The following is a 24,157-nucleotide window of genomic DNA, read 5'->3' as shown; positions in this document are numbered from 1 at the left end:
CAGAAGTTATTTTTCAGCATCAGGAGAGTGCAAACTTGATATCCTATTCTGTTATAATGTTGGTGTTATGGAGGTATGACCATGTCTAAAACATTCTTCCTTATTTTCATTTTCTCCTTGGCGAGGTGGACTTTGCTGCATCATGTTTATACAAGTGACTTTGAGTACTGTTAAAACACATGAAGAGGAACATGTTTGTCACCCCTAGCACATTTTCTGATGCTAAGGTCAACACTAAAGACTTCCTCTTGGGTTGGGTTCCCTCCAGGAACTTTCAGTTTCTTTAATTTGCTTCCTCATGACACCAGAAGAATTTGACCCTGCAATGTCTCCAATCCAGGAGGAACTCCACTGAGCCTTGTTTTGTTTTTCAATTTCATTTCTTATTTTGTTCACTTTTCATATCATCAACAAGGATCGGCTTCAGTAAACCCATCACTTAAAAGAACAGAACATTGTAAATAAGAAGCATCACTTTGACAACACTATATTAAACATGAGAAACTAGAACAAACAAAAAGGACAGAGATGATCTATGATCTAAAACAAATATACCTGAAGCATGGATGATAAAAATGTCTGGCAATTTGGTAAGTATCAAGGTGTTACTGATGTAACAAAGAACAATTTTAACTCCACTTGTCTTCATTTACAAGACAGAAAAACATGACTGTGTGATCTGCCCTCCTTCTGAAATTCTTTGAGCGACTGAAGTTGGTGCAGCTGGTATGCTCCGTCACAGCTATAAATGTGCAGGCAGAAATTATGACCATAAAGTACTTGATACACCCTTGGATGGACGCACCAACAGCTATTCCTGTTTCAGTCAGGGTTATTTGGACAGATGGTTAAAATAGCCTTGTCACAGCGCTGCAGTGGGAGGGCCAATTTCACCACAGATCCTTATCTTACACCGCACAGGTACACAATGTACTTTGCCAGGTGTGGCATGACCTAGCAGTTGAATTATTAACAAACAGAGGAGAAGGAGGAAGTGTCTCACATTCATAAATAGCAACGGAAGTCATTGACTTGTTTCCTGTCTTCGAGCTGTCGTCTTGAGGAAGTGCAAGCATTGACACGTCCGTTCCCGTTATTGAAGATGTGCATTAGAAACCTGATACAGAGGACATGGCCGGTGTGAGAGCTATATTGCGTGCAGGGAATTTAGTACCTGTTGTGTCTTCATCAGGGTGGAAGTCTGAGGCTTTTTATGAACCTCCAGTTTGTATAATATAGCAGGATGTCATGTTAACTTCTCATGATTGTGATACCACCTATCCACATGTCCATTTGAGTACACCTGTCATCGTGTGTCCTTGGGCACATTCCTGCAAATGTAGCAATTTATAGGACAAAATATGACTTTCCACAGTCTCCTATTAATAAATGTAACGTTACATGTGCATATACATAATAGACACCAGGGCAACTATCTGATAAATTTTTCAAGTAGCTAATGTCATAAATGGATTATGTCAATTATCAAATTTGTTGCTTGAAGTTTCACAATGTGTGTCAAGTGAAAGTTTGAAATAAATTTATTCAATAACTACATGTCTACATGGGGTATTATTTGTTTTTGGCAATGTTATGATGGAAAAAGGGACCATGGGCATTGCTAATGATAACTGTTACATTTTATCAAAGTGAACACTAAAAGCTAAAGTAGCTTTACAAGCTTTATCAAGCAAAACATGATAGCTTCTTGTGCACAAATATATAAATATACAAATATGTCTGGCAATTGAAGTCCATTTTGCCTTGAGGTGCCAAGAGGAAGTAGAATGTCTCATTACCTCTTTCTGTAGATGCCAATTCCAAAGGCATTGGGTAATTGTTACATGTTGCTAAGGAATTGGCTCTTGAATCTTGTTTCAGTGGAAGGATTATCCAGTAGGAAGTGGCAAATTGAATGTTTTAATCATCATTACTGTAATGCACTTACAATAAATCATAGGCCAATTACCTTGCTTGACATACATGCACATATAACTTGCATGTAACATATACACAAGTACATGTGTATTTGCATGTAAGTAGCATATGGTAGTACAGTGCAGTGTTTGGTAGGGCAGAAGTCTGTGGCCTGCAGCTCAGTTGTGGCCAGCAATGTAAATGGGGAGGCTTAAGCAGTATTTAAGTCCTCCTTCCTGCACCAAAACCCGGCTATCCCCATAATGTACACATCCCTCCGGAGGACAAGCAGTTATGTTGCTCCTTCAACTCCTCCGCTTTTATAAGAAATTTTGAACACGTCCCGGAGACGCGACCAGGCGATCAGGAGGGCCTTTGACTGTGATCCCAGGATCAGGAGTACTTTCCTTGGGGATTAATGGACTCTTGGTTGTGTGCCTGGCAAGATTGCGCCAATCTATCCTAAAGTCGTTGTAGTCCCACTGCGGAGCACAGCTGGGCACTGTGTCAATGGGAAAAACGACACCTTCATAGACTCGGCAAGAGATAGCCTTAGACCCTTTGTCTTGGGCGGTCGTCCACTTAAAGATGACCATTAAGATTCTGCAGGTTCATCGGTGGCCATCAGACCCAGCATACGCACACTTGATTTTTGGGGATCACCTTGCCTTAGTCAAACCACAGTTAATCTGTCTGAAGCTGATTTACTTCCCGTACAAGGCCCAGGCTCTATGTACCACCTTACGGTACATGGAAGGAAAAGTCATGTGCCTCCATCTGACTTTGCTTAGGCCATAACAGTTTTTATTTTTTTTTTATTTGAATGTTTTTAGTTAAATCTTGAGCTAGAACACATTGTAAAAACGAGGGGCTGGGATGAAAACTTGCCTCTGACACTGTTCACTTCCTGGAACTGTTTGCACAGTCTTTCCCCTCGAGGCCTCATACTCTACTTTCATGTTCATATTCCAATCTAGCATGGTCTTTAAAATTCAAGAACCAAAAAAAATGGTGTGGCCAATGCTGCATTTGTATCCCTTTTTTCAGAACCACTGCCTGTTTTGGAAAGTTAAAGTGTGTGTCATTTCATCAGCACGTCGCCATTTTTGCTTGATTTCCATAAATTGGCCCAACTCCCCGCTCAGATACTGTTGACCTTGCTAATCAATGGGCACTGCTGGTCCAAGTGTGACTTAGGATGGATGACATGTTAATCATGATGTATGGGCCCTTCTGATGCTCATATTCCTGTAATGGTACCTCAATTTGGAAATTAATCCTTGGTATAAATTTGTCTCCAACAGCCTTTTGATTTATCTGCTGCTCACGCAGAAAGAACGAGACCACATGCAGTATGGTATGAAGAGAGTCTACAAATTTATTGTTGAAGTGGCTAAAAATTTCTAGTACAAAGTCTAGGGGAACTCTAAGGTTTCTACGGTCTGTCTACAAGAACATGAAAAGGTTTGCCCTGCTGAATGTATCTATCTTGGAAGAATTCCACCGGGCTTGTATGACACATGAAGATGACACATTGCATGACACCCCAAAATCTGGTCACTTCACTTACTGTGAGCTACAGTATATCTTCCTACGACAATTGTCCGCATAGCATAGGTCCAACCTACCCTACATTCCACAGGCATGGTTTACCTGCACAATAAAGTCTCAGCTAGCCTACCAGATCTACACATCTACGTCCTACCAGCACGCTTAGGTGCTGAATACACAATCCACATCACATCCTCCCTTCACCCATTGTGAGAAACAAAGCTAGAATATACATGAAATACTGTGTGTGTACATGAGGAATAACAGGTCTTAGCCATTACACAAAGTTGCACCCAGAGCCATTTAGTCCTCCCACTTGAAGGACAGTTGGTGTAATGTCAAGTGAGAGATGGGTTTCTGAAGGGATGCGCCTTGAGTACATGGATGACCTTCCTATGATAAATAGTGGGAACCAAGGTCAGAAAAACGTTGCAATCAGTTGGCAAGTGACTCTGCCATAATTTTTCTCTGTCAGATAACAAGGCTGGAAAATAAGCCAGCCCTTAAATATTTGCATATATTAAACTCTGGACCTTTATAACAACACAAATAATATAACCCTGGATGGTGTAACAACATCGCATATGATTGACTTAATCTTACTTAAAATTCATGATTTAATCAATATATTACCCTTTTCTGTGAACATCAATAAAGCACAAATCCACAAAACATAATTCTTCTTTAAATAATAAAATCTGTAGTGCTTTCAATAAAGGAAACAAAGACCAGATAACACCAGCATTTACACAACATGCACGGGCAAGAAAATCTGTATCCTCTCTGATAATGTATATCTCAGCAATTCCTGACGAGGATATTACATAATTATAATTCTGATAATGTCTGGTAACCATGGCAACAACTCAGCTGTTGCTCAGCAACGCTGGAACAATGTTTACCTAGGATTGCATGATTTTCTACATACCAGAATGAATAAATTAATGATGATATACTCTGTAATAAGCTCGTTCATCCCAGATGAAAATACTTTGAAATTCTCTTGCCTTAATTTAGAAGCAACTTAAAAACAAGTCAAAATATGACCTCAGGCAAAACTAAATAATTCATGACTCCAACATAAAATTGCATTGAAAGAAAACAATTGCAAACTCAGTCCCTGAAACAAAGAAAACATAAAAACAGCAAACAAAGCATATTAAGAAATTACCAGGTTCTCGAGTCAATATTAGCACACCTACGTGTGTGAGTGTGTGACGAATGCGAAGAGCACACGAAGTGTAACCACCACAGCTGGCAAGGGCAGAGGCAATGTCACCAACGAAATGATTATCATTTTTGACTCCACCATAAAAGCACGACCCCTGGGAACAGAGCCTAGATCTCCCACCAGAGAGGGAACATGGACATAACCTAACAAGCATTGATCAGGAGATAACGTACATGTCCAGAGAAAGTGGGAGGCTGAAGGGCATGCAAGGCTAGCTCAGCCGGGCGAGTGACTCCCGGTACAACTAAGGTCACTTGTACGAGTAGCTCTACTGTTTGTTCTCAGCTGGTTTCTAAATTCCACATTGATGCTGGCACACGTCTCACCAGCAAAGGTCTCCCCCACAAGGGTATATTCTTTTGTGTCAAAATCCTGCTAGTATAAGAAAGTAGTTCATCAAGTTCTGCATCATCTATTTTTTTGTGCTATTTGGTAATGCTTGTAAAAACCTAAGGCACTAGGCACTATTCCTAACTTCTACTGTCTTGCATGGCTACAGGAGGGGTCCAAATCTATATAGACTATTACCTGACAAAGTGTTCTACACTTTGGAAGCGCTAAGGAAAAATTTAGGTCCCACTTTGTAAGGTTACCCCGCCCCAGGGTCTGTCTAACTCCACATGGCATATGGTCTAAACTCCTAAATCTAAAAGATTACTTAATTTTGCTCCTCTCGACTACAACAATGACCACTCTTTAGAGGGCGTTGACAACTTGCATACATGGTTTCCACATTCTTCCTGGCACAGGAACTTGCCTAATTAGCCAACTTCTCCTTGCCTACTACCATATTACACATTAACAAAACAACCTTGCTTTTTGTGATAAGCAAATCACACTTACCTACAGAAATCTTAAGTCCTATGAGTACTAACACTGAACATGACTAGTAAAATTCCATCATGATTCTCTGGCTCAACTTCCGTGTTAAAGGCATGCATGTCCTGCTGACATCCCGGAGTACAATTTGCACACTTAGCTCTGCACCACAACCTGTGCTGCTCAATCCTTTTGGGTACACAGATTTACCCAGCAACTAGAACTCTTCAATTGCATGTGAAATTAATGATACCCTTGGGGTACTGACTTTCCATAGAAGTCATGCAACAAATTTCCTGTATACTTAAATATCCTCCCTTTTACGCTAACATCCTTGACAATTGTGGCTTAGACAGAGTATTCCCTAAGCACTTTCCTACATACTCAGTTTGAAGTTTCAAAGAACTTCTGGTAAAGCTTGGCTTGCAACACAACGACACGTCATCAGGTCTCACTCTCCAAGGAGCTCCTTCATGCAGTCGGGGGACTGGAAGATCTCGGGCAGGGGGCTGTCCAGCTTGCTGATGATCTTGTAAATGTTCTTCTTCCACGATGCCTCCAGGTCCTTCCCAGCCTTGATGGCGTTGAAGAACTCGGACAGCGTCTGCTCGGCCACCACCAGGAAGGAATCTGGCACCTGAGGGGAGAAGAGGGAGATGTTATGGCATTGCTGAGGAACACTTGTTTCATTTATCAAGGCACTGCAGGGAAAAATATCGCCAATCATATGGGTCTGTTTCTTCATACTAGTATCATAGCCACTGATGGAAGAAACAAAGACACAATGGTTTGTTTCTTCATCAAAGAACCAAGCTCCTTTGGTCAGGAAAGTTGAACAAACGACTGAACACACAAAATATGGTATACCAAGTGATACATTCTTCACTTCTGTTCTTTTGCATCTTTTTCTTTGACCTCGGAATCGACTTTTTCCCTTTATGACATTTATTTAGTATCTGTTTTCCAATATCTTTTTTTTGGGTCATTTGCAGCAGCTTTGTATAATATAGAGTATGGTTTAAAACTTTTTTTTTGCAAACGGACGAAAATTGATGCAGGCACGGATACCATCCACATGATGAAATCGACATGGCCTACATGTCAATATACACATATGTCAATATATCCCATGTTAAAGCGGAATGAAATCATATCATACAGCTGAGCTTCCAGGAAGGGCTGTAGGGAGAAATGGGGGAATAAACAAAAAAAAACAAATGTGGCAGGAATAATGTCATATGAAGGCTTGATGAAGAAATCTGCAATATCTTTATAAAACCCATCCTTGCAGTGAAATTGTGCTAGGCCAAGACATGTGATCACTTTCCTTTTCCATCCCTAATCTTTCCATCTATATTTTAAATTCTGCCATCAAAATTTTGTGCATCTCAAATAAACTTCTCCTACTTCTTGGTTACAAGCCTTGAACTACCCCTAACAGTAACAATGTCATTTCCAGGCAGGTTGAGGAAACAATGTCCACGGGCTGCATGTTTGTTATCAAGACTGCAGGGCAAAAAGTAATGAGGGCCAGCCATTGTCTAATCACCACCACCTTCCCCTTTGTTATAACAGCCTCTTATCACTTATTCATAAAGTTTTGCTGGAGATAATTCCGGGGTACAAGAGACGCTGCAGGCACATTTGTGTGTGGAAGCCACAGCTTGTATTGATTGTGCTGGTCCCTTAATTTAACTGATCTCCTTCCCACCACCACAGGAAGATGTTTCTCTAGCGTGCACATCCTTTGTCTTCCTTCCATTGATCTTAGCAGATGCCCTGCCTCAACGCACCACAAAATAATGACGCCTTTCTCTTGTCTGGGTAATGATGCACTTTCGAACTCGGGGGCACCGGGCGGTGAGATACAAGTTAAAAATCACCTGTCTAGCCTGAAGATGGGGCAATTTGGTATAGCAAGAAGAGACAAGAGAAAGTTTGAGTTCATCCACGTATATATACACCATGCTTTATCTGGACAGCTGGGGGCATAACTTCCTCCTACAAGATCCATACTCATATGTATTACTTTAGCACATCAAAAGGAACCTGCCACGCAAAAAAGCCTCATTCCTCAATGTTTCAAAAAGCTTCTTAACACATCCCAACTAACCACCTTTCCACCCATCAAACAGCAGGACATCCACAATTTCAGGGAGGTGAACCTCCCAAATGTCTCAAGATGCTTTCAAACCATCTCTCAGTGACCCATCTGTGTCAAGAGGCATTAATGTGCTGAATGGCCATGCATGTTGCACCCTGTCTTTTACATAATCCATCATATTTGCCTTCTTAATGCATGTGTAGCAGAGGGACCGTGTCTCCTTGGGCGACAGATGTAAAGACACCAGACAGGCCTGATAGGGTGACTGATGGGCAGATGCTATCACCCATCCAGCAGCTGCTGCCACCTCCTGAAGAAAATACCACTTCGATCCCACTACAAAGGAAAAGCACTAGAATGGGGGCAACTAGGAATTGCCTGCTTACAGACATTGTTTCCATCGAAAACTTGCATCCCTCAAGCAGTGCTACTGTGTTTAGTCAATGTGAACAAGTGAAGTGTGGCGGGGCCTGGCCGGTAAACTGAGCTGGTTCCTGCTGGGACAATAGCCTTTCTTCCAGCCAGTGACAGGTGCACAAGGAGGCTTACACAACAGCTGCTGCCCAGGAACAAAGGAACACACTCTAGCACTCCGACTAGACCTCCATCCTTCTGTGCATGTACCGACACCACAACCAGCACTAACACTCACTTTAACCTGCCACTTCTATGTAAATGCTGGTTAAGAACCGAATAAAGAAAATCTACTGAAATGCGTGTAAGCACTTTGGTGGCCCCCATCTAAACTGAAAAGAAGCTAACTTGCAGGTACAAAGAAACAAGAAAATGTCTTTGTTCTCTAAAATATCAGAAGTCATCTAACAAAGACCACTTAATAAACATTTCAATTCTGTTGGTGGTGGAGGTAATTGGAAAAGGCACCCACACCACAGAGATTTGGTACAAAAACTTATCAATTACAGCAGTAAAAACACAAATGTCTTTGTTCCCTCAAATTCACCAAGTCTAACAATACCATGATGATCAAAAGAAAAAACACCTGAAAACTTTATTTTCATTGGCTGAAGTGGTGATCAGTAAGAAGTGGACAGACTGTTTGGGGATAGATGCTTACCTTGAACTCGTTGCTCTTGTTGTAGTGCAGGTTGAGTGCGTGGAACAGCTCGGAGTCACGCGTGACGTGCAGGTCCTTTGTCTCCAGCCCCTCGCTCATGGCCTGGCGAGCAAACTTCTCCATCTGGATGTAGTAGAACTCCCGGAAGTTGGAGAACCACTTGATGAGCTGGGAGGTAATGCATCGGTTGAACTTGACGTCCGGGAAGTGCTGCTTCAAGGTGGAGGAGGATGGGTAACGGGTGTAGAAGAACATCAGCTTGGCCTTCTTCAGATGGGTGGGAGTCAAGCTGCTGTTTTGGATACCCTGCTGGGGACTTCGGTCAAGGAAACATCCAGAAACAACCTATTTTTATAACCTATACTTTAAACATACCAGTAACCCATTCTCTGATCTAATGATATTTTGATATCTCTACCAAATGTAAGAAAATTTATTTACTTGATAATCCCCACCCTACTTTAAACATCAAAGATATTGGTTACTTGACCCATGTCTTCTATCCCACATTACCATGTAAGCATGACATGAATGTTGTTTTACCCTTGTTCAACCATGCAAGGAATCTTCCATGCTGTCTTCGGCAGGGAAATTGAGACCTCTGCGACATGGTATCTGCTGTGCGTGTGTGGCGGAGATTTTATCTTTGGAACCAAATGAGGCAACTGGCAGGTGGTAAGATTGCAGCAAACAAAATTAAAGAAATTTGTCATTCTTCCCTGGCTGTAACATATTATTAGAAAAACAAATGCATTAAATTTCATCTTAACATCTCACAACTCTGTGAGTAGGAGGACCAACAAAACAAATGCCCCATCCAATCTACACAAGAAGGAAAATCCCTTAGGTTAATGGTAGCAAATATGAAGTGTTTTGGGAACAAAGGATCCCTTAATTTCTGTCATATATGCATCACCACCAGCTGCCAATTCTCATCCTGGCAGTCACCAGAGGAACATAACGCAGTACATTGTTGAGACATTTCGCAAAGGTTATCCCAGTTGGGAGGCCACAGATCCCCGAAAACAGTGACAGCTGAGGACGTCTGGAGACACAAGCAGCCATCTGCCACCAGCATCATCAACCTGCCGTAAAACCTTTTATCATGTCTCAAGATGTTTGGAGACATTTCAAAAAGGTTGCCTGCGTCAGTGTAGACTTAGGGAGGACACCCTTGTGCCTTGGTGCACATCAAGTGTGCATTAAAGAGTGGAGCTTTCAAAGTGCATTTGGAGTTTATAGTGTCACTTGAAACCTTTTACTTCGCCCATTTATGAATGACCTATATGCAGCTGGGGTAACATGAGGTATGTATGTATTTTTGACACCGCCTTAACAAAAAGCCATCTAAAAACAAGCCTCCCCTTTGTCAAACAGCACGCCTCAGGACGTAGCAGCAGACATTGGGACTTGGGCGGATGGAGGAAAGGGACCCGTTTTGGACCAAAATGTGCTGCGAAGACAGTGATCCCAGATGGCTATTAATTAAAGTGAAGTAATGGGGACATTCTCCACATTGTCATGCATGCAAATCTGGAACGGACCCACATTTGTCCTTGGAATAGAGAGGGATGAGGGCTTTGCCACAAGCAACTGGCAAGTATCTAGTGTCAGCTAAAAAAGCCATTCATAGGACCCAGCCTAAGATTCAAGTGCCGCACCCCCCTCGGGCATGGCACCCCAAGTATGGACCCGCCGTCCACCAGCCGTCCACCAAGGACAAAGAAAAGGGGATTTGGCCAGATTTGATGGTTCCATTCAAACATGTTAATCTGAAGAATTAGTTTCCCTTGGAGAAATCCACCAGAGTATTGGGAAATCTGCAAATGTCTCACAAATGCTTCCCCCCACATCAGATATTACACTTTATGTACAATAAAATCAATGACCAAGAAAAATTATTTTCTGCAATGGATTTTTATGAATATTAAGTAGATTTGAATGGATTTCTTCCCTGGCCAGGGGTGAGACTTGGCTTTATAACTTACGTGTCACGCCAGCGTGCCACCGAATGGTGGTATATGGAGAATGCACTCACAAGTGACAGAAGGTGAAACTCTATCACAGCTTTTATCTGTACCTTTATACATGTTGTATAACTAATATGCCACTGTAACCTTTCTCTTCCGTACGCGCATCACCCATCTGTGATCTTCCCTTGGAGAGCCATAACGCATCAGATTGGGGTTGCATAGCTGGGCTGCACTTTTGCCTGGCAACTTGTACCAGAGGAAATAAGACATAAATTGAAATTAATTGTGCCTAAGGCTGTGGGTGAACAGCAGAGGACACGTTATCCAACCACATCCATTTTCCTTCTCAACCAGCCATGAAATTTGAAATGAAATAGGCAGCTGGCTGCTATCTGCCCGGCCTGACAATTCAATGAGAAGGGATACTGCACGTCCTGGGATCAACCTTGTTTCCCCCAGTTTCAATTTGGGCCATTAAACGGACAGCAATGCTGACCTCCGCAGACGTGTCCTGTCCTTCCAGGAATAAGAACAAGAATCCTTCCTTGGGCTATATTTGGCTGACAGAGCATGCGTGACATTTTCCAGGAATGGGCCATCTCCTGTACAGCCGTACAATCTCCAGCATATTACAAATGGAAATGTATACAAATCCCTGGGTATTTGGCGGCTAATGGTGATCATTGTTATTGCTCTGGCAGGAACTTGAGGAAATTACTACTTGGGAGCCAATTTAATTCGGGTGCCGCCGATATTGTACAAGATCCATTTGATACTTAAGCTTGTTCTGTTTTTTATAAGCGGGTGATAGGGCTGCCGGCTCACATGTTAGTGGCAATCATAAAGCAGGTGGAACCGAGCGGATACATAGAGGACACAAGTCTGAGTGTAGTGATTACAGGGTGGATGTGTTCTCAATGCCTGCTGCCAGACACTGATCCCTAGTGACTGATGGCCTCCTGTCCCATGTATGCAAGAACTTGGAGATAAATTAATTTCCCCCCACACTCATCTATTTCTTAACTCATCTCTTTCCGTGTATGAATAAAAAATATGAAGCATAAGGAAGGAGACCCAAGTGCCAGGATATCATATAGCCAATTACTTAGCCCTAATGGGGCCTGGGAAACCTATCAATAATGATGTCTTAGAGAATACTCTGATGGCTGCGGCTACAAATTGGGCGTAAGTGAATCAGGCTTTGTGGAAACATCCTGGATTAAATGCGACACTCGTTGTCCGACACGCGACCTTGACAAGATCGGCGGAGCACATCCTAACACGGTACGCTGCACCTCCTGAACTTTACAGCACTAAGCACACTACGCGGGCTGCTTGAGAGTGGTGAGGGCTACGCTGTCTCCAGCTAAGATATACAGGGCCCTCTTCTCGCAAAGGAACAAGGATAACATTTATCTAGTACACCTTGTTATGTTAAACAAAACAATTGGCTAGATAGGATTAGTGGTCCTCCTGTACTTGTCAAGCTATAAACAAAAACACAACCCAAGGATCAGGCTCTCAAGCCAATTCCCGTGGGCGCAATTACCAATATTAAAGCCTAAAAAATACAGCTGTGTAGGGCATTACCTTCTCTCGTATAATTTGATCAGTACTCCAACACAACGCAATATCAAAACTGTATATATCATTCTAACCATGTAAATTGGTTTGTCAAAAATTTGTGTCACCGCCTACCCACTAATTACATATGGCACAAGAAACAAATGAGAGCAAATATTATCAGGGCTACCAGCGCAAAGCCCACATGCTAAGAGTAAGACATATCAGGTGGTCCAGAATCATGCGTCATGATGGAGGGTTCTAATCTATGTCCAGCCCGGCCCCACAGGATCCTTGGGCTCTAATCTGCTTTATTATGTTTCCCAGGGGAACCCACTGAAGATTTGGCAATTGGCAAAAAGAAAAAAAAGGTTTTAGAATTAAATAGGGAGATTAAGGCACCCTGATACCCACACTTCTCTTGGGACTGGCGCCTTGAAAGGGCAGTCTATTAGCCAGGGCACAACACTAATAAGGCACTCCACGTAGCACCTACAACAACGCTACAAGGCACACTGTTTATATAATATCAAAGAAAAGGATACAGATCCAGGATGAGGTGGACTGCCCTTAGGAGATCCGTAGGCACTCAGGTCTGTCAGGTCCTGGAGGTCTCCACACTCTGCCTTCAGTAGGGACAAGGACAGGCCCTCGGGCGCGTGATGCACATCACCCATGGACGGGGACCCGTTGCTCAGAATCTGGTGGTCCGTCAGTGGCGTGGGGACGTCTTGGGACTCCAGAGAGCGGGCGGAGTAATCTTTGGCTTGCTCGTCGTGGTGGTGGAGGGAGAAAGCTGCCGACACTATGGGGAGGGTTTGCTGTAGGCTGGGGTTGGGGATTGCGACCGACGTTGGCAAGCAGTTGGCAAGGCTGGAGCTGTGTGTGTTGGCGTTGGCTGAAACACGGTGGTTGCCTTGCTTGACTCGTAAGCGACCCTCCTTCTTGCGAGACACCACGAGTGGCAGTGCTTCCGTCTGGTCGAACGCCTCGGAGCTGATGGGATGGTATGGGATGTGGGTAGAATGGAAGTCACTGAAGTTGTGGATAGCTTGTGCTGCGGGGTGCACGCTTTGCCTGGAGATGTCTCCCTGGCCGTTAAGACCACCGTTGACACCGGATGAATGGGTGTGATGAAGGGTGGTGATTTGGCTAGTCGGCTGAGAGGGGAAGTACTCTCGCACCACAGAGTCGACTACATCTGTAACAGCTTTGGTCAGTTTGTCTTTCAGTGCTTCCCCGAAGTTTGACCGGTGGTTGTTATTGGATATACTTGCCAGCATGGCCTGGGCCCTGTTCAGGTGTGCTTGTCGTGCTGCTATCTCCTGCTCCCTGACAAGGGCACGAGCTCTCTCGAAGAAGTGGGATGGGCCAAGCTCTTGTGACTCCTGGCCCTCTGCCTCCTGCTGATTTGCTTTCCCTCCTTCCTTCTGGGCAGCGTGGATGACCTCAACGTCGCTGTCATCTCCTGTGCTACTTTCTTGCTCGTATAGCTCGAAGTATTTTTTCTGCAGCCTTTCCATCTGCTGTTGCATTTCATGAAGCTGTTGCTTAAGGCGCTCCCTTTCTTGGTCCTTGCGTGGCCGGTTTGGTTCTAAGATCCCACCCATGCTGTTGACTTGTTGCTGGGGCTGTCGCTGCTTGCGTCTGCTGCTGCCGAGCTGCCCTCCACCCAGCATCTCACTTCGAGATGGAGACTGACGCATGTTGGTGATGATGTTCTCAACTCGTGCCCTCTTGGCTTGCAACATCTCCACATCATTGCCACCACCTGTCATGCCGTTACCATTGCACCCATTGTTTGCTGTGTTGTCTGTAGACATTTGTATGGCTTCCTCTTGTGCAATTTCCACCAAGTTCTGGGTGTGACTGGCCGAGTGGCCGGGCATGGTATTTTCTTTGTTTGGAATTGCTGTCTTCAAGAGCTCAGAGATGATGGAGGCCCCGTTCTCTTTCTTCAGGCTTTCTGTGTTCTGGCTGCTGCCCTTGAGAAGAGACCTAAGAACGTTTCCTGTCGGAGCCACACCGTTTACTGCTGCGGCTGTCGCATGTGCCAAAGTTGTGTTCTGTCCGTATGTACTACGCTTCACCCCCGAATCCACACGGCGCCTTTTCTGTGGCTGCGACAACTCTTCAATGTCAGACATCTGGGTTAGACATGGATACATATATTTGGCCGGACTGACTTGGGGTACCCTCTTGGTCTGTTGTCTGTTGCTGTGCTACTTGAATCCTCTACCGCTGTACATGGAAAAAATAGCAAGCATGCAATGAAACCCTAGACTAGGCCAAACATCTACACTGCAACACACAAAGGACTGATTAGTACCCTACAGGGGAAGGGCCCACTGCTCTATTAAAGCCCTGATTAAAAATCCTGACTCACTTGGATGAAGGATTAAGACACCCGAAATGATCAAGAATTTTAGCGTCATACATACAGGTCATCGATATTATCAAGCACGGGAGCCCGGGAAAATTACATCCTCCCCAGCGGGCGTCAAAGACACTTCCGAAGACTGTAGATGTCAAATGAAGGTCGTAAGAATGGATTAGTAATAGGGCTTCTAGAAATCCTATACAAAATTCCAAAAGAGAAAATTGGTAAAGAAAGCCTGGCAAAAATGACTGAGAGAGTAATACAGTATGCGCGATATTAATAAAAATACGTGTAGCTATGATCAGCGAACGGCGAAATATGAAGTGCTGCCCCGTCCTTTGTTCTCGTCCGATCAAAACATGATCGGCCAAATGTTACGTTTACGACGGCCCCGAAATGAAAGGGAAAATACTTGCCATCGCAGCAATACCTACCCCGACGGTCTTGTCAACGTTTCTTTCATGATCACACACAAGACATGAGACGAGAAATAGATCTAAGACAGTTTCTCCTGAACATATGTTACGACAGAAAATTACCCATGCACGACCACATCCGCATTGGGTTAAGTGTTATTGTGTGATACACTTCTCAGCTTGGCGGCCGGGCGAGCACTTGGGGCCCGCCCGATCACACAACAACGGCGCGCGAGAACAACGACAGAAGAACTCCAAGAAGGAGTCACTCATAAAGGAATGATTTTTGTGGCAAACGATGTAGTTGTCAGGCGATGACAATGCTGTTAATGGCTGTGAGAGGCAAGAACAAGCCGGGAAGCGCGTAAACAGACAAGGACGGAGTGATCGCACAGGCACGATCGGACAAAGGACAAAGGAAATCGACACGACCTCATACCCGAGGAGGAAAACATGCTACAAGAACACGGAACAAGACACCGAACCTTTCACTCACGATTTTACCAGCGATCACTCCCGCTAGTCGACCGTCCGCGCTACCTAAAATTTCTAGCAGACGACAAAAAGTGTCGACTTACAGCCGTCTTGAAGGAGCGAAGAAGACCCCGTGAAGAAGCCGTGAAGTCTGAAGGAAAGGTGAACGAGGAAGTGCGCATGTCGACGGCTAGCCTCGCTTTCGATCTAAGAAATGGACTAAAGCATTTCCCACACTTGAGGGGGTGATGCTCTTACACAAAATAAGTATTATAAAAGAATATGAATGTATTTAAGATGAATAAAGACAAAAATAAAGCAAAATTATCTATTTTATCAATTTTAAATTATAGTTATTTTGGTTTTTCCTTATTTACTTTCAGACAATATATTTGCATCCACCACAAACCCCTGCATAAAAAGGTAGGCACTTATGTTCGAACCAAGATGGCGGCCATGTTGGGAACCTCGAGATGTGTTACTCGAAATTTGGGGCGAGTTACAAGTCAACGAATCAAGGTAGGAAACTATAACATGATGGAATTGATAAAGAACATCTTTAACTTTGTAACTGCAGTGAGACGGTGTTGTGGTATGACGTCTATTGTCTTATTATAGACATCAAAGTTGGGGTACCGAGACAAGGTCATTTACCGGTATGCCAAAATGATGGGGTTTCATCATCGTTTCTCACCAGAATTCTTCAGGAAACTGCTTCATGTTCAAGCTGTTGGTGAATTCAATACATTTGACAGACGTCTGTCTTACTGTTGTTCTGATCCATCTTCCCTTTATTCAACAGGTGCAGGTTTCGACTCGAGGAAAGCAAACATCACCTGGTGAGTCACCTGTTGTGACCATGGCAGTGTTCCGTTCTCATGTGCCCCACCAACTTACCCAATATGGAGTGATGACCCCTAAGTTATGACGTATCCTTAAAGATTGAGTCACGCGACAGATGCGGGTTGGGTGTTGACTCAGCCGGTTCCTTGCATAGCAATCAATCATCCCAGACACACCACGATGTTGTGGACTGGCCTTTCGACCCCCAAGAAATATGATAACACCATCTTGCCATGTAATGCATGTGAGACTGAATTAGAAGTATAAGATAACAGGCATTTTGCATGATGCTCAGTATTTCTGGGCAAAGTTGATGACAATGGCTTTGTTTTGTTGTCAGTTAAGTTACACACCCACTTGCAAAAATAGACAAAGCAGTCAAGCAACTTATGTCCGACCCCACCTCTGTCAAGGTGGAACAAAAAAAAAATGAAGATATATTTATCCGGTCTTACAATAAACAAAGTTGACAGTCACACCCTCTGACTATGAGCACATGTATACACGCACAAATACACAGACAAATACACATGCACAATCCCACAAAAATACACATACACACAAACACAATGGTGCCCTTTGGTCAAATACCTTTGTAATCATAAGATCAATGAACTCATTACTCTAAATGTGTAGGCAGAACAAACATGATTACACACATACCCAGTACCAAAATAGCAAGATCTTTGCATGTGAATACAACTTGAATCTTACATATTTCATATGCAGAAACCATAACGTCATAAGTGGTGTCTTCCAAGAAAGCCTTTAGCTCCTTCTTAGAAAGACAGGAAGAACAACACAATGTCAAAGTCTCATGCATGTTTTCTTGAAGACATATATTTTGCCAGACTATAGACTAGTATAGACAATAGATAAAACATGTCAAATATGTTGGTTGACCAAAATGATTGAATTTGAGTTTTTTAAAGGTTAGATGAAGGCACAGCAACAACTTCTAAATGAAAGAACTCTCATTGTCATTGTCAATATAATGAAATGCTACAAATCATAAGGAAAATAATGTAGAAAATGGTTTTGTAAAAGAGGTAACTGTGTTGGTTGGTTCAGAGTCAAGTATTGCTCAATGTAATACTATGTGGATTTTAAAAAACATGAATTTTATAGTTTCAATATTTTACTTGGCACTAGTCATTTATAAATGTAAAACATGATTCCAAATTATATATACTATTACTGCATATGATAAATATATGGGATATATTATAGACAATTTAGAGATTTTATTACTTTGGCTTGACATTGCATATAAATTTTTACAGATATGTCATTTCATCCTGTTTTACTAATGTACAATACTGTTGTCATTAATTGTATGAAAAAGGTTTGAATGGATTTTTCAACTTGAGGTTATGATTGGAAGTGTTATCTGAATTTGTAAACTAATAGTTCAGAAATCTTTTTCCTGATTGGAGTGGCGTCAAACAGAGAAATTACCTGGTATAGATGTATGCAAATTGGATAAACTGTGCAATCAGTAAATCAGCCAGTCACAATAGCAGAAGATATGTATATTTTAATTATTAACCAGATATTGCAGAGGACACCAGCATCCAAACATGCCAACACCAGTCATACCACAAGAATCATACTGATTTCTAATGGTGCTTGTTTTGTGATGCAGAAGTAAGGTTAGCAAAAATGTGAAGAAGAGATTGATGTGTAATATGTATATATATATATGAACTCATGATCATCTTCCATATAGGCACAGTAGCAGCACTGAACATCTTTAGAGCACCCTCAGCCTGTCAATCAAAATGGTAAGAACCTTCACCCCTGCTTTATATGAAAGAACTACTATTTATGATATAATTATGATTTAAGTTTCCTTTCAACCATTCAACTTATCATCGACAAGTCTTTTGACCTTGTGTGACAGAAATGTTGTGCTATTTTTATCCCCGTTATCATCTAATAAGAGTGAAATGAAGAAGACTCACCAAACTCTTTCACTGTTCAGGGCTCAAAACACCACCTGCATATGCAGGTTAGTGCAAGTAAGATTGGAGCTTCAGATGTCTACCTGCACCTCACCTGCACTGGTCCATGTAATGGGTTTTATACATAAGTGTCCAATGATAGGTGTATGTGGATTGTTATTAGCTGCATTGAGTGTTACCACATATTAATTATGAAAGAAAAAATAGCAATGGTTCCTAAACAATTTTAGTATAATCCATTCTTCCTAGATTCAGAGTGGTGCAGGTAAAATTTGTCAGGTGCAGGTAATTTCCAATGTTACCTACACCAGTGCAGGTATGGAGAAAAAAGTATTTTGAGCCCTGTTGGTGGATATAAGGCTAGAAGAGGATGGAATTTTTTCATTATTGTTTATGCGTCATTTCTTGATTATGTGTTATTATAGTTTCATGCTCCATCTAATGCTCTAATACTTATACATGTTTTGTATGTAGAAGAGGTTGTTGAATTTACCTGCTGTTTTATTTTCTTTAAGGGCCAGTCATCATACTATCCAGACCTTTATAAGAAAAGGCTGGTCTGTCAGGGGTATCTGGACAACAGTTACAGCATGTAAGTCATCATCATCAAATGCTATGATATCCAAATAATGAGCCTCATGTAAAGATGAAATTAGAATATATAATTTGTAATCTAAATCCTATTTGAAACTCGTTGACTGGAATAATTACTTTATGAAGGTTCAAACAAGAAGATATTAGGCCACTTCTTTGGTTAATTTTTTTCAATGTTCAAATTATTTTGCAAAGAGTACAGACATTAAACTTGCACCATACACCTCTAGACCCAGACTTGTATCACTACTTGTACACCAGTACAATAACTTGAACAGCTTGGACAATAACGTTCAAGCTTACAAACCAAAAGCAGTTATTTTTTCCTCAAAAGGGCCATTGATGGGTATGTAACTGCTGTCTCTGTCAATGAAATGGTACAACATACATTGAAATTTACATGTCATCTTTTGCTTCTGTCTTATCCTATGCTCGGCAACATCGATCTTGTCAATGTTTCCCCTCCTTCTCATCCTGTTTCTATTAATATAAAGCTGGTAAGACAATTAATCAGCATCATTTAGTATTGTACTATATCACTGTGCTGCAATGAGTCCTCTGTCATCATGCTAATTGACTGTTTTTTTCATCTACCTGTCCTTTTAAGTTGCCATTCTTTACTCATTAGGTAGCATAACCTACATTCTGACTGTGGCGACTGATGAAAAATGCACTTTTAATCAATGGATATGTGCCGTCATATCCCTAAGTAACATGCGCTTTGGGGTATTTTTCCACAGGCAGCCAAGTGGAGAGGTCACCTTATTCAAGTGTTACTTGGAATTAGCTAATTTGATTCATATTAGCGACAGGCTAATGCAACAGTTCGGTTAATTGCCACACAGATCAGCATCATGATGGAAACCATGCATAGTATTTAAGGGATAAATTGAGGCGTTAACATCCGAGTCAAATAGATGAGGAGTCACCTCTCGCAGACGTGTAAGCTAGATATTCAAGGGGCCCTGGCGAACGATAAAGTCTTGCATGACAGTTGGAAAGTGATAAATTTGGCATAATCAAATTAATCTGCCACTATCCTCACAAGACATGCATGGTATTTGTAGATGTGTGAGCATGTGGCGATTACAAGGGAGGAAGTAGTAAATAAAAGTTGTGTCACGAAGTCATCTCGCAGGTAAAGCCCGGTGTAGACTTCAGGCTTATGCTGTAACTGCATTATCTTTCCCTGCTCTAATTAATAGCAAAGCTGCTTGAAGTAGACAGTTTGGTTCTAATCGTTGCACAGTGGCATGTTCAGACTTCCGTTCCACTCAATGAATACTTGGCAATTATTTCTATGATCAAGCTAGAGTTGAAAATACTGATAAGGCCATGAGGCCTGCATGGAGCCACGGTAAATCTCCACATTACCTTCAGCTGGACCCAAATGTAATTACTTGTTGCCTTCTGCCTGGCTCAAGCCCAGATGTATAATGCAACCAAGTGTTGTAATTTATGTGTTACCAGCAAAAATGGCCATTTGGGAAAAGTGATCAATGGTCGCCTCTCTCAAATCTCATCTAACTGGCAGAATTTGTAGTAAAATAGTTCTGTTGTTCTCCATCGTGTGAAAAATTGTCCAGAAATGAAGATAGGGGTGTAGACAAAAATGTGAATTGCCTAATGGTTTAATGATAAGACTCCAGAATTAGTTTGATATGCCAGAAAGGTAGAGTGAGGTACTCTACGTCAAAGTATGTCATTAGAGGCTAGACCCTCCAAATGTTGCACCACCCTCCCCTTGTCTTTTCTACTTGAGTTGATATGTTGGCAATGTGTAAAGCTTCCAAGTGAATGGCAAATAAAAGTCTGCGGTCAATAAGAATTTTTTATATAGAATATTAATCAATACTGTGTCGCCAGGATTTTATCTGACTGATTCTGAGTATATTGTCTTCGTTAATGTTTTTCTACTCCCATCAAACTTGGTGTCCATTCATTCTCATTTTGGTCACGGTGCCATTTCCTTGGAGCTAATGTGCTTTTAAGTCCATTCATGTCTTAGATATAATCTGGCACCTCCTTGCCCAACTGACATCCCTTTCTCTGTCCTTAAGTAACATTATTGTGTTAGACCTTGCAAGTTGGACTCATTGGCTTCAGGACCTCGCCCGACACATTTCAGGATATCTCCTGAAAAGCAGAGATGGCTTACCATTCTTACAGCAGGACTTCTTAGAAGTCTTTTTCATCAATGTGATTCACTGCCTGATGACTTTGGACTTGGTTCCCTTATCGGTTCGATACGGCTTGTTTGCTCTGTAAAGACGACATGCCAATGAAGACATGATTGACAAATGCCTAAGACCCAGTGCAATTGGTCATCCTGACATGCACCTTTGATCTTTGATAGAGATATTAGCCGGACTTGGTTCGACTCAACTTGCATGTCAATAAAATATTGATCTCTTCTTGTCCTTGCAGTCGATGACTTCAAGATAGTAAAAACTCCGCCGTTTGCAGAGTCGGTTACAGAGGGAGATGTGAGGTGGGAGAAAGGTAATGTAGTCATCTTCACATCCCTGTAAGGCCCATCAAAGGGTACAAAGGAAGGACATAATGCCAGGAGTAATGCCATCAAAACAGTATCAGATAAAAGGCGCACAAAGAAGACGAGATCTATAGCCGTATACTATGCCCTGGCCCTGCCCTAATTGGCAGGCAGCTGATGACATTGCAGGATTTTTTCATTATTGACTTTCTTCAAGGTACACTTGATCAAAGGTCGGCGCCTGTACATGATGTAACTGTCCCGTGGAGACACTGCCCCCAAGTCACATCTGGGGTTGAAGTCCTGTGGACCAGAATTGTATTTCATGCCGAATTGTTTACCAGGCAGCATTACTCCTAGGCAAGAGAAGACTTGTGACCATCCGAAGAAAGCTTTTGTGGCATGATGGATTTAAAACCAGTTAATCGATAGACATGAAATTGGTTGTGAGATCACAATGAAAGCACATTTTTTTGCGCTTTAGGATATGCAAACTGCATTACCATTCATCCAGATCAACCCCAAGCTAAGGAAAAAAAATGATATCTAACATGATATGATCAGTCACTATGTCATTATCATACCAGCATGACATGAACATGTATTATTTATGGGTGTGTCTTTAGTTGGTAACAATGTTTACACATGTAAGGTTTTTTAGTTTGTACCTGTTAAGACAGGCATTTGTCCAGGAGATCTGTGATAGTCACTCATATGGTAGCTCTTTCTGTAGATAGTATCAAGGACATGTTACTGTTGTGACCTTTTACTGCTCACATGTGCGTCATACCCATTCAAGACCTTGCTATCATGCTCCAATATTTGATCTTAAGAGCACAAAGCAATTTTATTTGAAGACGATTGGACCCTTATCGCCAGTGACGCCAGTCTCCCTAGCAACAATATGGTTTGTACTTGACGAGGGCAGACTTTGATGTGCTAACAGAATGGCGGGGAACCTTTGCTTAAAAACCCTCATGTATTACATAAGATATGTTTGTTTTTTCTATACGGAAAGGACTCTTAGACAAATGCTATGCGATGCATGTATGTTTGTCAGAACTGACTTTGAATTTCCTCTCCAGCGGTTGGTGACTATGTGAATGAAGATGAGGTGGTGGGAGAAATTGAAACAGACAAGGTACTGTTGAAACGACTTTGTAGAGCTGTTGGTTTCCCAGCACCATCTTATTTATAACAATTAGGCAACAGTTCAGTTACTCTTGCCTCAAGGCACAGGGCTTGAACTGTCAAGTTGTGATGATCACTCTGCATTCCTATCAGGACACTAAGACTACAATCAAGTCGTGCCACCTACACATGTACTCAGATGTTGTAGCATTAAGTATCTCAGAGGGAAAACGTGTGTTTTCTTTTGAAGAGTTTATCTGATACCAATATTGAATGATAGCATCAAGTTATAGTTTGGAACGGTTATGATTTCAAAATGTACTTGCAACAGAAATTGCTACTGTAATATTTCTTTGTCAACATGACTTAAGCTGGAATTTCTCTGATGGTGCAAAAGATCAAGTTGTTAGGATCACTCTACACTCCTTTCAGTACACTAAAGCTACAATCAAGTTGAGCAACCTACACATGTACTTAGATGATGTACACGTCCTGTAGCATTTAGTATCTTTAGAAGGGAAAAAGTGTTTCCTTTTTGAACACTTTTGGTTGGTCATGATTTCGAAATGTGCTTGCAACACAAACTGCTGCTGTATTATTTCTTTGTCAACATGAATTTTGCTGGACATATGTATTTCTTAAATGGTGTAGAAGATGTTTTCTATAATCATTTACATATTCATTACCTTTGTTAAGAATGTTATGAATTGGGCTGGGTACAGGAAATTCAGGTACAAGTACGGTCCAGGTCCAGACACTTGATCTGTACCTGAGCCTTTACCTTATTATCTGTGAAAACTTGTGAATGAGCCATACTCAAAACAATGGTCCATTTTGCTACAAAGAACTCAAATCGATGTTTTAAAATCCTATCTGAGTCATGTAAACAACACTAACTACCTCTGTTTTAGACCAAGTTTGACTGTAGAAGCCTGGTAAAATGACCATTAACTCTCTTCTACTACTACTATGCTCTTGTTTTTTTCTTGGATTTGTAAGCCTCAAAACACGTGAACACCATCTGGCATAATCTGTTCATTTTCGAATCAGTCTAACATCCAGTCTACTGCTTTTTTTCAGGTCCGTTTTTTCTGGACCAGTCCAACGAGAAAAAAATGTTTTTTTTAGTTATGAATGTTTTTTGTTAGCATTTGTTGTGTTGTGTTTTACAGCATAACTCGACAAGCTGTCTGTTATTGGATTATTTGATAGATTAATGCTATTTGGGGTGTGGATAAAAGACAAAGAACAAGGGCATGTTGTAGGCCTCGTAGCAACTTCCTATAGTACTGCAGTGGAAAGTCTCTTTTTGCCATCTCATTAACTCGTGACCTCTCTCTCTCTCTCTGTGGGTACAGACTTCCATTCCTGTGCCATCGCCAGTATCAGGAGTCATTGAGGAGTTCTTCGCGGCTGACGGAGACACGGTTACTGCTGGTCAGGAACTCCTCAAGGTCAAGGTCACAGGTAAGGGGATAGAACTCAGACAATGTGATAAACTCATATCAGTGCGATCAGAAAGATGTCTATTCCACCTTTTGGATGCTATTTGATGCTGTCTACTTAACATAAATTCACATTGTAAATGTTAGAGGATCAGTATGAAGAAGTTAAACCTCATTTTATCA

General features: G+C 41.9%; 2 protein-coding genes across 6 annotated transcripts in view; one reads left to right on the top strand and one right to left on the bottom strand.

Moving 5' to 3' along the window:
* Nucleotides 1-3,272: 3,272 nt before the first annotated feature.
* LOC118425045 (prospero homeobox protein 1-like) lies at nt 3,273-15,705 on the bottom strand. Of its 5 annotated transcripts, none has more exons than XM_035833871.1 (4): nt 15,608-15,705; nt 12,779-14,474; nt 8,698-9,006; nt 3,273-6,155 (listed from the first exon to the last, which is right to left on the bottom strand). In XM_035833871.1, the coding sequence occupies exons 2-4, from the start codon at nt 14,399-14,401 to the stop codon at nt 5,970-5,972; spliced, it is 2,118 nt and encodes a 705-aa protein (XP_035689764.1). In that variant the 5' UTR covers nt 14,402-14,474; nt 15,608-15,705; the 3' UTR covers nt 3,273-5,969. The 5 variants fall into 5 exon arrangements, with proteins under 5 accessions (XP_035689764.1, XP_035689757.1, XP_035689787.1 ...); XM_035833864.1 differs by having other exon boundaries at nt 15,526-15,687; XM_035833894.1 differs by having other exon boundaries at nt 8,698-9,003; nt 15,526-15,687.
* Nucleotides 15,706-15,886: 181 nt separating this feature from the next.
* Nucleotides 15,887-24,157, top strand: part of LOC118425082 (dihydrolipoyllysine-residue succinyltransferase component of 2-oxoglutarate dehydrogenase complex, mitochondrial-like) — a gene marked incomplete in the record, with an annotated part of 61,083 nt that continues 52,812 nt past the window's right edge. Inside the window, 7 exon segments of the mRNA XM_035833903.1 lie at nt 15,887-16,022; nt 16,306-16,342; nt 18,076-18,130; nt 18,826-18,902; nt 21,332-21,406; nt 22,484-22,539; nt 23,888-23,996. Of these exon segments, the coding sequence (XP_035689796.1) occupies nt 15,951-16,022; nt 16,306-16,342; nt 18,076-18,130; nt 18,826-18,902; nt 21,332-21,406; nt 22,484-22,539; nt 23,888-23,996 (481 nt within the window).

Source organism: Branchiostoma floridae, chromosome 1 (genome assembly GCF_000003815.2).
Source record: "Branchiostoma floridae strain S238N-H82 chromosome 1, Bfl_VNyyK, whole genome shotgun sequence".
Lineage (NCBI taxonomy): Eukaryota > Metazoa > Chordata > Leptocardii > Amphioxiformes > Branchiostomatidae > Branchiostoma > Branchiostoma floridae.
The sequence above is the reverse complement of the archived record's forward strand: the minus strand, read 5'-3'. Positions and strand labels throughout refer to the sequence as shown.